Source organism: Somniosus microcephalus, chromosome 19 (genome assembly GCF_052327205.1).
Source record: "Somniosus microcephalus isolate GS21.2 chromosome 19, FLI_Smic_1.0, whole genome shotgun sequence".
Lineage (NCBI taxonomy): Eukaryota > Metazoa > Chordata > Chondrichthyes > Squaliformes > Somniosidae > Somniosus > Somniosus microcephalus.
The window spans coordinates 61,147,708-61,163,195 of record NC_141005.1 but is presented as its reverse complement, the minus strand read 5'-3'; the positions used below and the strand labels follow the sequence as shown (position 1 = coordinate 61,163,195).

General features: G+C 44.5%; 1 protein-coding gene across 4 annotated transcripts in view; it reads right to left on the bottom strand.

Annotated features, from left to right (window-relative positions):
* Positions 1 to 15,488, bottom strand: part of cita (citron rho-interacting serine/threonine kinase a) — a 311,435-nt gene that overhangs the window by 53,977 nt on the left and 241,970 nt on the right. For all 4 annotated transcript variants that reach the window (XM_085961882.1, XM_085961879.1, XM_085961880.1 and 1 more), the window contains 2 exons: positions 8,562 to 8,653; positions 6,781 to 6,882 (listed from right to left, as the gene is read on the bottom strand). In XM_085961882.1, coding sequence (XP_085818008.1) covers positions 6,781 to 6,882; positions 8,562 to 8,653 — 194 coding nt within the window. The remainder of the gene's footprint in view (positions 1 to 6,780; positions 6,883 to 8,561; positions 8,654 to 15,488) is intronic.

Genomic DNA, 15,488 nt, shown 5'->3' with positions numbered 1-15,488 from the left:
TCTTTGCATCGATTACTCGCAAACTATTAACCAGTATACCGACCTGGATGCCTACCCACTACCACGCATCGATGACATGGTCAATAACCTTGCCAACTACCAGGTATTTTCAACTTTTGATTTAAAGAGCGCATATCATCAAGTAACGTTAAAGGACTCTGACAAAAAGTATACGGCCTTTGAGGCCAATGGTCGGTTTTAACAGTTTTGTCGCCTTCCATTTGGGGTCACCAATGGGGTGGCCGTCTTTCAACGGGCAATGGATAGCCTAGTCAAACAGGAGAACTTAATGGACACTTTTCCATATCTGGATAATATCACCATTGCTGGTCATGACCAGAAGGAGCATGATGCCAATCTCCAGAAATTTTTTGACGTTCTCCGTCGTCGCAACTTAACCTTAAATGAGTCCAAATCTGTGAAATTAGTACCATCAGTCAACATTCTTGGCTACTGGGTGGACAACGGTATCATCAAACCGGGTCTGGAGTGACTTTATCCGCTTCAGGAGTTCCCTCCCCCTACGAATCTCGGCTCTCTTCGTCGGGCACTCGGCATGTTCGCCTATTATGCGAAATGGATACCCCACTTCTCCGACAAGATCCAGCCCCTGCTTCATGCAGTCATTTCCGTTGGAGGCAATGGCTATTTCAGCTTTCAACCTCCTCAAGCGACAACTGGAAAAAGCCACACCTCATTCCATTGATGAAAATCTTCCTTTCGTGGTCGAATGTGATGCATCGGATGTGGCGATCTCTGCTACCTTGAATTAAGGTGGTCGACCCATTGCATTTCTGTCCAGAACTTTGCAGGGTAGCGAGCTCCATTATCCTCCTGTCGAGAAGGAGGCTACGGCCATCATCGAAGCTGTACGTAAATGGAGTCATTTTCTCGCTCGTCGCCATTTCACACTTATAACCGATCAGCGCTCCGTGGCCTTTATGCGGGATAACCGGAAACGCACTAAGATCAAGAATAACAAAATACAACTCTGGAGGATGGAATTGGCCGCTTTTGCATACACCATACATTATCAACCCGGAGTCACGATCTCCCCAGCCTCCCTTGCGTCGATCAGGGCAGTGATGCGCTATCAATTACTGAGAAAGACTGGAAGTTAAGAGAGTAACAAACAGGCTTTTATTAGCTAAAGAACGAAGGCATGCCTCTAGTGGTCGACCGGTCCTGAATGCCTGGGGAACTGCAGAGCAGCCGCCTTTATACCAGGGCATATGGGTGGAGCCAGCTGAGGCATGCACAGACAGGTACAACAATGGGCAAGAGTGAACAACAGTGAACAGAACAACAGTGAACAACAGTGGTTTACCACAGGCAACACGGGCCCTGCCGATCCACCGGTACGGATCAAGTGGCCCAGGGACCAAGACACGGTCCGGGGAGACGTGCCTTCTAGCCATAAACAAAGATCTAAAAGACTGCAGCTATTCGTGGGCCGCCTAATCCGTTAAGAGGAAGTCGTCGGACTTCCAAATCTTTTAGGTAGGAAGAATGTCATAAATCTCATCCTCATAAAGAAACTACTCATGAAATAACGCTGGACGGCCAGCTGGTGGCGCCGTCCAAGGAGTATAAATACTCGGGCGTGGGCCCAGCTTATCAGGGACATTTTGTAAGACAGGAACTAGTGAAGTACAACTAGACCTCCATGTTCTGAAACAAGTTGATTAAAGCCTTGCTTTATACTCAAACCAAGTGCGTAGTGAGTTTTATTACGTCAGTGCCCGTCTTCCGCGTGCCTTTGTCTATCCTAGTGCTCCTACGAGGTATTTTCACAATGGCTGCAGCAAGGGTGGTGTAAGGCTGCTGACCTTCAATTGAGGAGACTGCAGGTGGCCTTGGAGGGCGACCTTGAGCAGCTCTGGGCCTAAAGGGTCCGGCTTCAGACTGCATCATCTTGGCCTGTGCAGTCTGGGCTGGCTGGCTGACAGGCAACACCAAGAGCACTGGCGGAGTGGCAGGGGTGGGAGTAGGAATGCGCTCATCCTGAGAGAGGACAGCAGGTTTGTGTTTCATGGAGCCACTGCCACTCTCCCGGGGCAGCGCCTCAGCAATCCTACTGATCTGCTGGAGAACAGATTGATGGACTGCTGTGATGCCCTGGAAACCCCTCCAGAGCCACGATGGCAGCAGTCTGAGCTTGCAAGGCAGTAATCAGAGATTCGACTACAGCACTCAGTGCTTTGATGGAAGTTGTTTGTGCTGCAATGGAAGCTGTGACATTGGCCATCAGATGGGTTCATGGTGGGTTCCACAGGTGTGTTGATGGAGATGACCACCTGTTCCATGTTGGAAAGGATGAGCTCCAAGCTCTGCACAAAGCCCTGTGCCAAGTTGGTGTTGGACTCCTCCATGCTCCTCGACATTGTGCACAGGATTTCTAGAAGGCTTTCCAGTGAACCAAGTATTGGGTTTTGTACACCCATCAGCCTTCTCTGTAGGCTGAGCCATCAAAGTCCTCATCTGACTCCTCTGCAGCAGAACTAGTGTGTGACCTCACTCTCTGGTGAGCAGGAACTTGTGCTATCCTTTCCCCCTGCCCTGGCTCCTGTGCACTTGTGCCCGGTGTCTCACCACCTGCAGATTTTTCCTCTATCCTAGCCTCTAAAATACACGCAGGGTCAGTCTCTCAGCTGGTGGCTGCAAGTGTAAGATCGAGTGACAGCGTCTCCTCATCTTCACTGTCTTCTTCCTCTGATGGGGAAGGTTCCAGTTCTTGGGTATCTGAAATGAAAAAGGGCAAGGGTTGTGGTGAGAGGATAGGAGAAAGTAAGAAGTGCATGCTTACACAATCTGGAGCTTGTGAGTCAGAAGAGATTGTGGGATGAGAGAAGGAGGATTAGCTCAGCACTGTCTCCTCCTTCTCCTGAAAGAAAGAGGGAAGTGTGCCAGCGAGCGTCCTGCAATATGTTAGGGTGAGGTGGCTGTCATGGTTCAAAAGCTGCCAGTGTGTGTGAGCTGTGAGTGTGTGCTTGCAATAGTGCTAAGAGTGTGAGGTAAAGCATATGAATTGAAGGGCTGAGTACTGATTATTGGTCGGTGGGTGATGGGGGTGCAGCGAATTGAGCAGCGGATGAGGCTAGTGGTGCAGTTGGTAGGATATGCTATTTGAATATGAACTCATTCACTTTGACAACACGTGTCAGATCATTACAGCTTCTTCCTGCACTGCATCTATGCTCTTAGAGCTACACTTCTGGCATTGACCTCCGCGTTACTTCTTCCCACTGCCTCCTGAGCATATGTCTGGAGAGCCTCCTGCCCCCCTGCAGATACAGGGCCTCTTTCCCTCTCCATATCTTGCACCAAGACCTCCAGTGCATTGTCAGAAAACCTTGGTGTTTGCTCTCTCGCATGTTCAGCCATTCCTCAAAGTATCACAGCCCAGATTCACTTTTCAGAAAAACTTCCACCACTTCTTGCAGCCATAATGCACCTCCCCTTTAAGAGGTGCAGGATGCCTTTAAGCAGCTCTAGCCACTTGTGATATTGGGCCCCCTGCTGATTCGTGCAGCCAATGAACAGCGCAGGTAGTGCTGGCTGCATGCAGCAATCATTTAAAACAGCAGGCAGCATCAATTTAATGTGCTGCCTGCAACACAATGAACGGGTATGGGTTAATCGTGCACCATGATCACCACTGCCCGTTTTCAGTGGTTAGCCCCTCTGCTTATAAGGGATGTGAAATTCGGAAATTATTTTGTGGAGGAATTTAGGATGCAATCCGAAAATGTGCTTGCCCTGTGCCATAAGGTAGGACTGGTTGAATACTCGATGATGGAGTAAAATTACCGTCCTGGTTGAAACTCAGGCAATCAAGACATCTATATACTATGGAGAAATTTAAATTCAAACCTACAATAGCATAAAAGAAAACCAGAAACTTGCGCAAGATCAAATTTAAAAATAAATTAAAGCAATTGAAGATAGTTAGGATTATACTTCCCACTTCACCTCAGGGGAAAAAAAGATCAGGAAGTGTAGTGCTTTTCCCATAGAAACTTGCATTAAAAAAGTGGAAGACTGTTACATGAGCACACAGCAAACTTAGCTTCAGGCCAATGCTTACAAGGTAAAGATACTCCAGCCCCAATAATAACGCGGAGGTGCGTTCGAAACTTTGGGGGGGGGGGGGGGGGGGGGGGCCCCGGTGCAATGTCGGGTGGGAAAACCAGAAGAACTTTCAGCGCGTCTGTCTGTGGCATTTTAATGCAGCCACTGCATTATAATCGCAGCCACCATATTATAATATTACTTTCGGGTTTGACGTCGAATGCTCGACAGCGGGCGTGGTGCGGACTCGTATGACACAATCTGAACTTGAGTATTTAAAGGACCAATCCAAAGATGCAATTTGGAGGAGTTGGGAGGTTTTGCATAGAGACAGCAATGATAAAAGATGAACTCCAGGCACTCAAAGGCTGCGCCCCATTTTAACGACACCTCGCTTGATGTACTGCTGGGGCACTTAGGAGTCGGAGAGAGATACCCTTCCCCAGCAGCGGAAGGAAGAAACCTGCAGCTGCCACAAAGAAAGCGTGGCTGGAAGTGGCTGATGAGGTCACCAGCAGGAGCATTGTGCCACGCTCCTGGATTCAGTGTAGAAAGTGCTCTAATGATCTAACCAGGTCAGGAAAGGTGAGTACAGTTGCACATTTACCTACATCTTGTTGTGCACATCAACCACCCCCTCCCCCACCACCCCCCACTCTGCTTTGTCAAGCCTACTCCTCACACCCACTTACCTTGCAAGCTCACCCATCGTTCTCTTTCTATGCACTTCCTCACATCCCAATATATCCATCCACCACTACCACTCACCCTGATCCTTATGCAGTGTGATGACTCTCCCAGATAGTCACCCTCACCAAATGCACTGCATCCATCGGGTAAACACATGCCATTAGAGTCACTCATAGGTCTGTTCTTTCCCCCATTGCAGTATAAAGAAAAGAGCGCAAAACACTAGGAAGAGGGAGAGAACTAGAGGTTGTCCTCCACAGATATCACAGTTAACAATAGCAGAGGAGGATGTGCTGCAGATCAGTGGCGTTTTGATGCAGGGAGGATGTTTTCCCTGGCTGGGGGGTCCAGAACGAGGGATCACAGTCTTAGGACATTTAGGACTGAGATGAGGAGAAATTTCTTCACTCAGAGGGTGGTGAACCTGTGGAATTCTCTACCACAGAAGGTTGTGGAGGCCAAGTCACTGAATATATTTAAGAAGGAGATAGATACATTTCTAGACACAAAAGGCATCAAGGGGTATGGGGAGAGAGCAGGAATATGGTATTGAGATAGAGGATCAGCTATGATCATATTGAATGGCGGAGCTGGCTCGAAGGGCCGAATGGCCTACTGCTGCTCCTATTTTTCTATGTTTTGGCGTCCCTGATCATGGGAGATGGAGAGACTGGGACCTCCCAGCTGCCTGGTGACAGAATTAAATATGAGCGACCCACATGACGTACAAAATTCAGTCATACTGACTTGATTTCAGCAGCAAGTGAAATATGATCAACTTCATAATGCTAAGTTGCAACATTCTTACCTTGCAAGCAATGTTCCCCCTAATTTTTTTTGGGTGCGCGGTCCCTTTAACGGGCTGCGCGGCCCATTCAAAGTTTCGCACATGTGCAAAATTTCACATAGGAAAAGCCGGCTCCCGGGCTGCCATTTCCAGGACGTCCCTTCTCTGGAAAAAGTTAAAAGTAACTTCCAAATGCAGTGTCCATGTGTGATGACGTACATCATTTTAAAAATAGTAAAAATAAAAGGTCAGATTTCATGCTGAAAGGCCAGAAAGCTAAGGATCAAGACAATTATGTCAAACTTCTTCCAAAAGCTCTCTTCCTACTAGCTGATAATGGTGAATACAATTTCTAATGAACCCAACTCAGGCTCTGAGATGGGTCAGTGGGTAAGAGAACCACCCAATGTTGTACTGACCCATAAAGACAATGAAGATCCCAGGTTTCATCCCTGGTCTGTGTACTCTTCAACTATCTCAGAAGGACCAGCAGCAGTAAGAAGAACAATTGACCTTAGTGACCCCAGGCAAGGGAGGAGAGACATTAGCCAGAGTTCTCACTTCTGATCTTTATCTTTTAACCTCAGCTGGAAAAGGGCATTTGGATCTAGGAACTGGATAAGATTAGGCTTGGCTATAATGCCCCTGCATGTTTGAATAGCTGACCAACACTACATTTAAGCTAGTACATCAAGAATGGCCACTTGGCTGAGTTACCAGATATCTGCAACACCCAAAGAATCATACTGAGCAAGAGGCAGCGCATTCAGTAGAGACCAGGAGAAAACAAATACAAATTGGGAAGGGGGGAGGCATGCACGTGAAATCTGCTGGAGGCACTTTTTAATAGATTTCTTGTGCCATGCATTATTATTTGACCAATTAGGCAGGGGACCTACTTCCAGGCCTCTGCAAGTGGCCACCAATTATAGATGTGTAATGGCACCATCTGTTAACTTTGCGCAAGTATGTTGCCTCCAATTAGATGTCTCCTATTACTGTATATTCTCCCTGAAATCAGGATCCTGTTTTGAAGAAAATGCAGCGACAAACACATTTACAACTGCTTGGTACAGTCTGGAATACTGCCCATGCTATGTATATTGCTTCGTTTAACTTCCTCTCAGACCCTGTATTTATAGAATATTTTATCAGCAAATATTATAGTTATGCAGTTGATATAACACTGAACTTTCTATATATTTTTTTCAACTACCACAACCCGGTCTCACCTGTCTTTGCAGTGTTTACAAGTTCAGAGGCTCCAACAGCTCCATGAACTGTCACATCCCCATCAGGCAGGCATAACTCAAACTCATCAATTGGTCTTTGTCCTGTTAAAAGGAAAGAAAAAAAGCATTATATCAACTAATTTAAACTCAATCATCAACCGTAGCCCTATTGAGGGAAACATTTTATACACAAAATCATTACTCTAACTCATTCATTTCCAGAATCATAAAAATGTAAAACTCCTTACTTCCTTCAGCTATTTCATGTACGTGGAAAATAGCTGCTACCAGTTAACAACCCAACTAGATCCACTTTCTTGCAAGTCACCAGCAGTTGCAATGTCTCCTACACCAAATCAAATTCTGTAAGCCAGTTCCATTTACTTTGGTGGTATAAGTCAACCCAGCTTGGACAATTTTGATTATTTGCTGTCTCTCCTTGGACCAACTACTGCTTTTACCCTTCTAATCCTTCTATATGTGCCAATATTATTCGATCTGGCATTGAATTACTTATATCCAACTCTTCCACTTCCATCACATCTGGTACTAAATCTTGGTTCAATAGTACTGTGGATTAGAAAAAAATTGGCCCATCACACTTGGCATCTTCAACAGTCATCTCGAGCAACTTTTGTACTATTAAAACTCCTAAGCCCCACTTTATTGAAAATAAGCAACAAAAGATTTTGTGCCGCTCCAAAAGTCTTCTGGCCTGTTGCCAAAGCGGTGCTGTAAATTCTATGGCCTAGAAATTCGTCTTGGGCGCTGGTGAAAAAGGGGTGGTATCGGATCGGCCGCCTGTTATACACAACGCCTGATATTCTGTTCCATTGACTGCAATAGAACTGAATATCAGGCACTGCGTATAATGGGCGGCCGATCCAATACCTCCCGTTTCTCGTCACCGCCCAAGACGAGTTTCGAGCCCGATGAACCTTGACGGTACAATTGCCAGACTTCCTAAAGAGAAAGCTGAATTATTTGCCTCACTTTTCTCTAAATGTAACTTCAATGATCTTGGTAAAGAACCTACCACCATGGATTAATTCTGCTCGACCAACTCTGCCTTCTGAACTCCATAAAGTCTTCTGGTCCAGATGGTATTCCTTTCACCATTTTAAAAGTTGTGTCCTATGTATTCTCTTCAATCTCGCTCCCAATCCAGTTTTTATTCTCCTTATCCCAAGAGAGATCCCCTCTTACCATCAAACTACTGTTAAATCAATATTATGTGGAAGGTGTTGTTAACTCTCAAATTACCCACCAACTTAAAAGTTCTGAACTAATCCATGACTGCAAATATATGTTAGGTATCTCTTTGCCCTGGGACATCTAATCGCTGCCTCAGACATCTCCAAAGCCTTTGAATAGCTGTGAGTTAGAATGGATCAAAAGTTTCCCAAAAATATGCCACACTTGGGAATACATATGTCTCATCTCCACTATATCACAGACAGCAACAGCATAAAAAGTAAAACAGAACACATTTAACATCTGGCACAAAGCAAATCTCAAAGTTCTGGACTCTCCTGAAGTCTCTGGGTTCACATTTTGCTCACTGCCCCAATATGGCAAGAATAGCATATCCTTTATTCTTTCTATGTCCAATCAGATGTAGCAGAAGCATGATTTCTGGCAGTTTAGTGAATGTCTACATTAGATTGTTCCACTATAGAAGCCCCATCAGGAATCGGTGGATGATCACAAGATGATGCAGGACCCAGGGTGTGTATCAGATTAACACGTCTGAAATATGACTCAAATCATTTAGTACTTACCATCTAATGAATCATTCTCATAAAGGAGAACTTTTGATCCTTCCAGGACAATGTACTTCCGCTCCCAACCCTGTTGCCCTCGTTTCCCATTTCTGACAAAATTAAAAACTATAATAAGATGGCAGAATAAAGCACAGCAGCCATACACTTAGACAATGTTTAGAACCAACAAACGCTTCAAGATACTAGAGCCAAGGACATCGACTGAAGCTCAGCCGGTAGCCATCCCCAAGAAAAAATACAATCCTCAGGAACCACTCCCAAACATATTCCCACAGAAATACAAGATCAGATGATTGCGTTAAGAACCCATTAGGAACCTTTAGCAGCAGGACAATTTAACAATGAAGTGGTTTGTGGTATAGGGAAGAAATGTAATGACATTTGTTGAACAAGCTTTGCAATTCTTGTGCTAATACTCAGTCATCTCAGTTCTCCATGTGAGCCTCTTGTTTCTCACCACACTCGGATACATAGAAGAACAATCACCTAGAGACAGAAGACCGAGGGTGGTACTCTACTTCTTGAACAGCTCATTAGTAAATGCACTGCCCGGTGCGGGATTGAACCACATGGATTAAGATGATATCAGGTTAAATTCCTGATCTGTACTGAGGTAGCCGATCTAAGCCAGGGCAGTAAAGGCTGGTGGGAAAGGGGTGGGGGGGTGGAGGAAACTGTACAATTGGCCTCAGCGCCCCTAGTCTAGAGAGGGAAAAAAAAAATTGGTACCCTCTCCTGCTGGAAAGAGCATGTGTGTAGACACCTGGGCAGGATAGACTCAGACCTTGCTTGGAGCCCAAATGATTAAAAAGCCTTCCAATAGTCTTTAAGCTCCCACTACAACTTGGGCACGGTGCTAGTGGGCTGCTGGCGCCTGTGGAACCATACCCAGCACGTATCAACAGTTTCAGGATTGGGGGGGGGTGGGGAAGGAGCGCAGCCTTCTGAAATAGGATACAAACACCAGCTTCAGTTGCCTCAAACCCAGACTGCTACTGAAAATATACTGGCACTTAGTGACATTATAAGCACACATGTGGCAGTGGCACATCAAGTTTTAGAAGAAGTCAGAACATCAGTACAAACAGGGGCTGATTGATGATAATAATAACCCTGCATTTAACAGGTCTCCTGAAGAGGGGCAAACACTGGAACCAATTTTAAAATGTCTAGTTATTGGCTTCCTTAGGGTGGCAGTAGAAGACAGGCATGATGAGGTCTCTCTGGCCAAGGCAGGGTAAGGCAATAGAAGGCAAATGGAGAAAAACTATTGAACTACTGCATCAAAAATGATTTGGCTTTAAACAATAGTCCAGTCACTCATATTAAAACACACCCTCTTCCCTATCCATCTCATTGTTTGAAGCAAATGGTGAACAGTTTTTAAACCATGCTAGCTTGAATCAGTTTGTTCCAGAGATGAATTTCAGCAAAGTAATGGCACAGCTGAAAGACCCAGGTACCTCACCTCCCTCTTCACATCAGGAAAAAAAAAAATGAGTAGCTATGAATAAAAATGGAAATGGTTGCTAAATGTTTTACTGAGTGATGTCTGCAAATTGCTGAACTTTGTGCATTTTCAAAAAATGTATGCTGAACATTCAGATGCAGAATAGTGGATTCAAAACCCAGTTACGAGATTAGGGAGATGCGCAGTGAGATCACATGTCTCATTGTGCCCACCATAAATAAACTGTTACGACATGACATGACTTGTCCATTACTTGGTATCATGAAAGTTTTGTTAGATTAACAGCTTTATTTTTTGCTCACGAGTACAGAATAGCTTTTAAATATTTGCACAATCTACAGGACTGTGAGCCCTACATTTTTGTGATTAGATGGTGCTGATACAAGACTGGTGTGTCAAACTGTTTACTTCTACATTGCAGTTCATTTCCATCTGTTTCCCTGCATCCCCATTCCTTTAGAAAGTTTATTTTATATTCTAATCTGATCACGGTTATATTTTTCCATCTATCCTGTCAAATTGCGTGTAATTGGGCTACACGGCCAAGGTTTGATACTCCAGCCTGCTGCAAATACATAGCTCTGGGCTCCCCCGAAATTGGCGTAGATGATGCATTTCTCTAATTCTAGATTCTCCCTCCTGGACTGAACCCCACCCCGCAGCACTGTCCCTAGTTACTTTTGCATGTACAGGAAGAGACAAGATCATTTTTGCATTTAGCAGAGGGTTGGGGCTCCCATCCTAGCACCAGATCCCTGTGATAAAAAGCAGCTCAAGAACAAAAGTGAAAGGAGGAAAAAAATGAAAGGGACTCAGACACAGCGAGAAAGAGTGAAAAAGATCTAAATACACAGAGAGAGCCAGATTATGAAGTAGAATTTTCATTATAGGCACTCCCAGGGGAGGACTTAGGAGTTCAGCTCCTAATAATTTTGTTTGAACTCTCATCCATGCAGTAGGGTACCTCAGAGTTCAGCATGCCCTCAAGATTGAACTCGTGTGCCAGTCTAGATTGTGTGTTCAAGTCCTAGAGTAGGGCTCAAACCAATGGCCTTTTGACTCAGAGGCGAGTGTGCTACCAGCACAGAAGACATTTTATGCAGAGCCACAATGGATTCTCGGTTTTCTTTTGTTTTAAACAGGTGACCATGGCTTTCCAGACCACATGAATATTGATGGCCTAGCAAGAGATCAAGCAGTTTTAACAATTTAAGAACTTGTATGCAGACATCAAATGTCACAGCATGATGATGTTTTGGACTAAAGGCTTTGCTTTTCTAAAGCTCGGACTCAGACGTAACCCATTTGTTATCTCCCGAGACAGAGTGCTCGAGAAGGGGAGATACCGAAGTTACCTTGTAAACTAATTGCGAGCACTTCTGTTTCTAATGTTAAAACACCATGGGGGAAAAATTCAGTTGTTTGCGCCTCTCGTTAGCGCCTTAAGAGGGCGCCAATTGGGGCGCAAAGCAACTAGCGATGTTTGTGCCGCTCGCAAAATTAACTAGACATTTTGCGGCGGCGCTAAACACTACCGCCACGATCTCCTGCGCCGGCAGATCGTGACGTCAGTCGAGCACACAACGCCCCGTTAGCACCCCGGACCGGATATTGAGTGGCGCCCCTCCCTTACCGCCTGCCGCTAGTAACGACAGGTTGAGGGGAGCGTTATGCTGTCAGAAAGGGACTAGGGGAGCGCTATTTAAGGGCAACCGCTTCCTGCCTTTTTTTGTCGGTGATATTTTTGCACCACGCATTCTGAAAGAGAGAGAGACTTCTGGAGAGATTCAACGCTGTGTGAAGGAGTTTTGAGTACTGAGCAGCACTTTGCAGGTTTATTTTGATTTGCCCTTCCTTGCTTCGCCAGCGCTCTGAGGTTGCGCCTCGCTCCTCGGCCTTTGCGCCTTAAGACAGGTGTGAAGCACCTGATTTAGCACTCCAATCACCTCCAGGGGCGATAAAAGCCAAGTTTGCTGTCAGAGGCGATAATTAGCGCCAGGTGCTAAATTTTGCGCACGGCCGATAATGGCGCCCCAAGCGGGGCGATACTGAATTTTTCCCCCCCATGAATAATGCCTGGGCATCATTTGTTTCTGAAATTGGAATTGATAAGATAAATTGACTCGAGAAGGGGAAATCTACCTGATGTTTAAGGGGATAGTTAAATTTTCATTAAAAGAAACTGGTGGAAAGCAGTCTAGGTGGTCCTGCCAATTGCTGTGTATTAAAGAAGAAAGTTTGGGGGTAATAAAATTGAACATTGACAAAACCTGCAATATAATTTGGATTTTGGAATAATTTTGATAAGATAGATGGACTCCGGCACAATACTTTGGGGAAATAAAAGGTCCTCTAAAATAAATTAACAAAATGTGTTAATAATTTCGACCAAATGGAACATTTGATTTTTGTTTTAAAGATATTATGAGAATATTGTATTGGACAGTAATGTTCCTCCAGGGCTCATGAATGAGATATGAATAGTAATTCATGGGATGCCCCACTTAGGATGCAAGATAGAAACAGGAAATGTTCCATTACACCGCCAAATGGGAATCCTTCTAAAAATCATTTTCCTTTGTTGAACTGGAATTAATCACCTGGGCACAATTCACCGAAAGGTATCAATCTGGTATTAATGCACATTCTAGTGAAAGTCAGGAAAGTGTAGGTGAGAATAGTAAATTGATAGTTTTCTCTCCTTGCCTATGAACTTTTTAAGAAAACTGAATTTGATAGTCTGGCTACTATCCAAAGCATCGGGACCATGCAGTGGGAGATGAGAAAAGATCTCCAGACACCCCTGATCTGTTGAGATCAGCTGAAAGCCCAAGAATGGCTTGTATCAGATGGCACGTGTGGCATGATATTGGGATACCGTTGTGTGTGTAGATGTGGTTTGTTACGTATGAAGCAGTTAGCATGCGGAAATGCATGGTGAATTTGCACTGAAGCACGGGTCCCAGACATGCTCAGTTACTTGACAACAGCATGACATGAAATGGTTAATGTGGCTCAGGAAAGTGAGACAACTTTTTAAATCATCAAGGCACTGACACATTCTCCATAGAGAAACCAACTTTGAAACAATCAGGATATTATAAAACACACCATTAGCTGTCAAAGGGATTAAAATAAAAAGCGACACAGAATTTGAATTGAGACAATGGAGGGCTAGGGAGAAAATAAATTTAGCAAGAATTATCCACAAGATGGATACGAGAAAGAGAGAGCTGGAGAAACTTTTAAGTCCATGATTTGTTGATTAAATGTTAAACTGTATCTGATGTGTTGCTTGAAATGTATGTACTTAGTTGACATGCTAATAACTTAGAATTAGTGGGCCTCCTGCAGAAAGATAAGAAATAAGATCGAGTGAGGGGTCGGAGAAGTGTCTCCTCCCCCTCAAGAAGTGGACTGAGAGATTATAGATAATTTCCTTATAAATTAACTCAATGGTTTGCTTATCAATACTTACTTCATATAAACACACATATATGTAATCATAATTAACTCTCAACGCAAAGTAACCAATCATAACCAGCTTGCGGCAATGGTAGATGGGAAAATAAGCTAACTTGACTGACTAATAAAGCAGCATAGACAATAGAGCATTCAAACTAAAAGACATGAAGTCACAGACCTTGAAAAGACAAGAAAGCAGCTGGGGATGAAATCTATGCAACCATAGAAACTAGACTGCTAAGGTAGCAAAACAGATAGATAAGGATGAGGTCTGTGTAAGACTTAAAAAATGAACATTTTATGCTTTGTTTCTTTAAGAACGCATAAGAATGAACCTGAGTAAGGTCAGGTGACACAGGAGGCCCTATGGAAAGAAAGGAGAAGGTTAAGTGTAAGTTAGTGATTGGACCAGAGAACCGCCATAGGTTTGAGTGGAAAGATAAGGTATAAAAAGGAGATCCCAGTAAGGGTTAATTGTAAAAGACACCCTGGAGCCTGACACCCAGAGGCGAGGATAGCGGACTTGGGGGATCGTGCCGGAAGGTGCGGGACACCTGGAGGCGAGATTAGCAGATTCAGAGGACCGTGCTGGAGGGGCCAGACAACTCCTACCGCGACTTTTACCCAAGGCATAACCGGGTAGTATGACTATGCCTAATGCTTTGTTGCTGCTGCTTAAGACATCGTAAGGCATGTTGATCCTTGTTTGTACCTATTAAAATCAAGAATTAAAGTTTTAATCTCTGCTACCAATTTGGGTCAACGTCGAATCTTTTGGAATAAAAGATCCCAAAAAGGAGGATCTTACACTGGCACTTCAGCTAATAATAAACACAGAAAAGACTGCTGTTCCTCAAGGCACTATTCACATTAGGCTCATCCAGCCTCCCTGTGCAAATGACAGTATGGCCACCAGAAAACTGCAAGGACAAACCAGCTACTGCTACAGCAGATATGGCGAAAGCAGGTGCCGGGCCATCTGAGGAGTCAGCCAAGGTGGTACAATGCTACCTCAATCACAAGTGGCTCCCACTGAGACCCAGCAGGCAGTTGCCACTGAGGGGAAGCATCTGGGGGAAAATATTCTTAATGGATACATACCACAGAGTAAGGAAATAAATTGGTTGCACTTTATTTAAGCGAGGCTGTCATTAGCCATAGCCAAAGAGAGTAGCCTTAGTCTCCAAGGCACCATCCTTGCAATCTGACTTCACTTTCAAATAAGGGTAGCACAGATTAGATTGAAAGAATCGTGACCTCTGTTTGGGAAATAGGCATTGACCTGCATGATCTGGTGTTCATGATTACTGATCAACTGAACATTGATGAAATGGGACCCAGGAACAGGAATAGACCATTCAGCCCCTAGAGCCCTTTTGGTTCATATAAGGCATGGGATTGTTTCTCGTGGATGGCCACATGGGGTGTTATTAGTGAACCCACTGGACTTTGGGGGATGCAGCAGCGCAATGAATTGTTGCTATTCAGTGTGAAAGGTAATGAAACAGTTGGCTCTGGCGAACAATATGCCAGTCATCTGTTTAATGCATTTATGTGCTGCAAATTAGTTTATATTACAGATGGCCCCTGTGTGAATTGGGATGGTGCTGGGGCAAAAAGTTGAGGGTGGTGTTAACCGGTGGTGGAGGTTGTCTGCAGGTCTGTTTGGAGCAGATGGCTCCTACTGCTCCTGGTAAACCTGAGCCAGTTAATGCATTGCCAGGATATTGTGCCTGGGCCTGTAGATAATGTTGCTTGGGTAATAGTGCATATGAACAGTCCGCCTCTGGTGTAATCAGATCTTCCTGGTATTCTTTGTTTGCTCTTCTTCCATCAACCTCAAGGAGAGGAGAGCACTGAATGCAATATCCATAATGTTAAATTGCAGCAACCATGAATGGAGCAGTCAATCTTTAAATAAACACCCCTGAAAGGCAACACTGCTGCTGTCTTAAGATTCCAATTGAATCTTTGAAAATAGAGGGCTA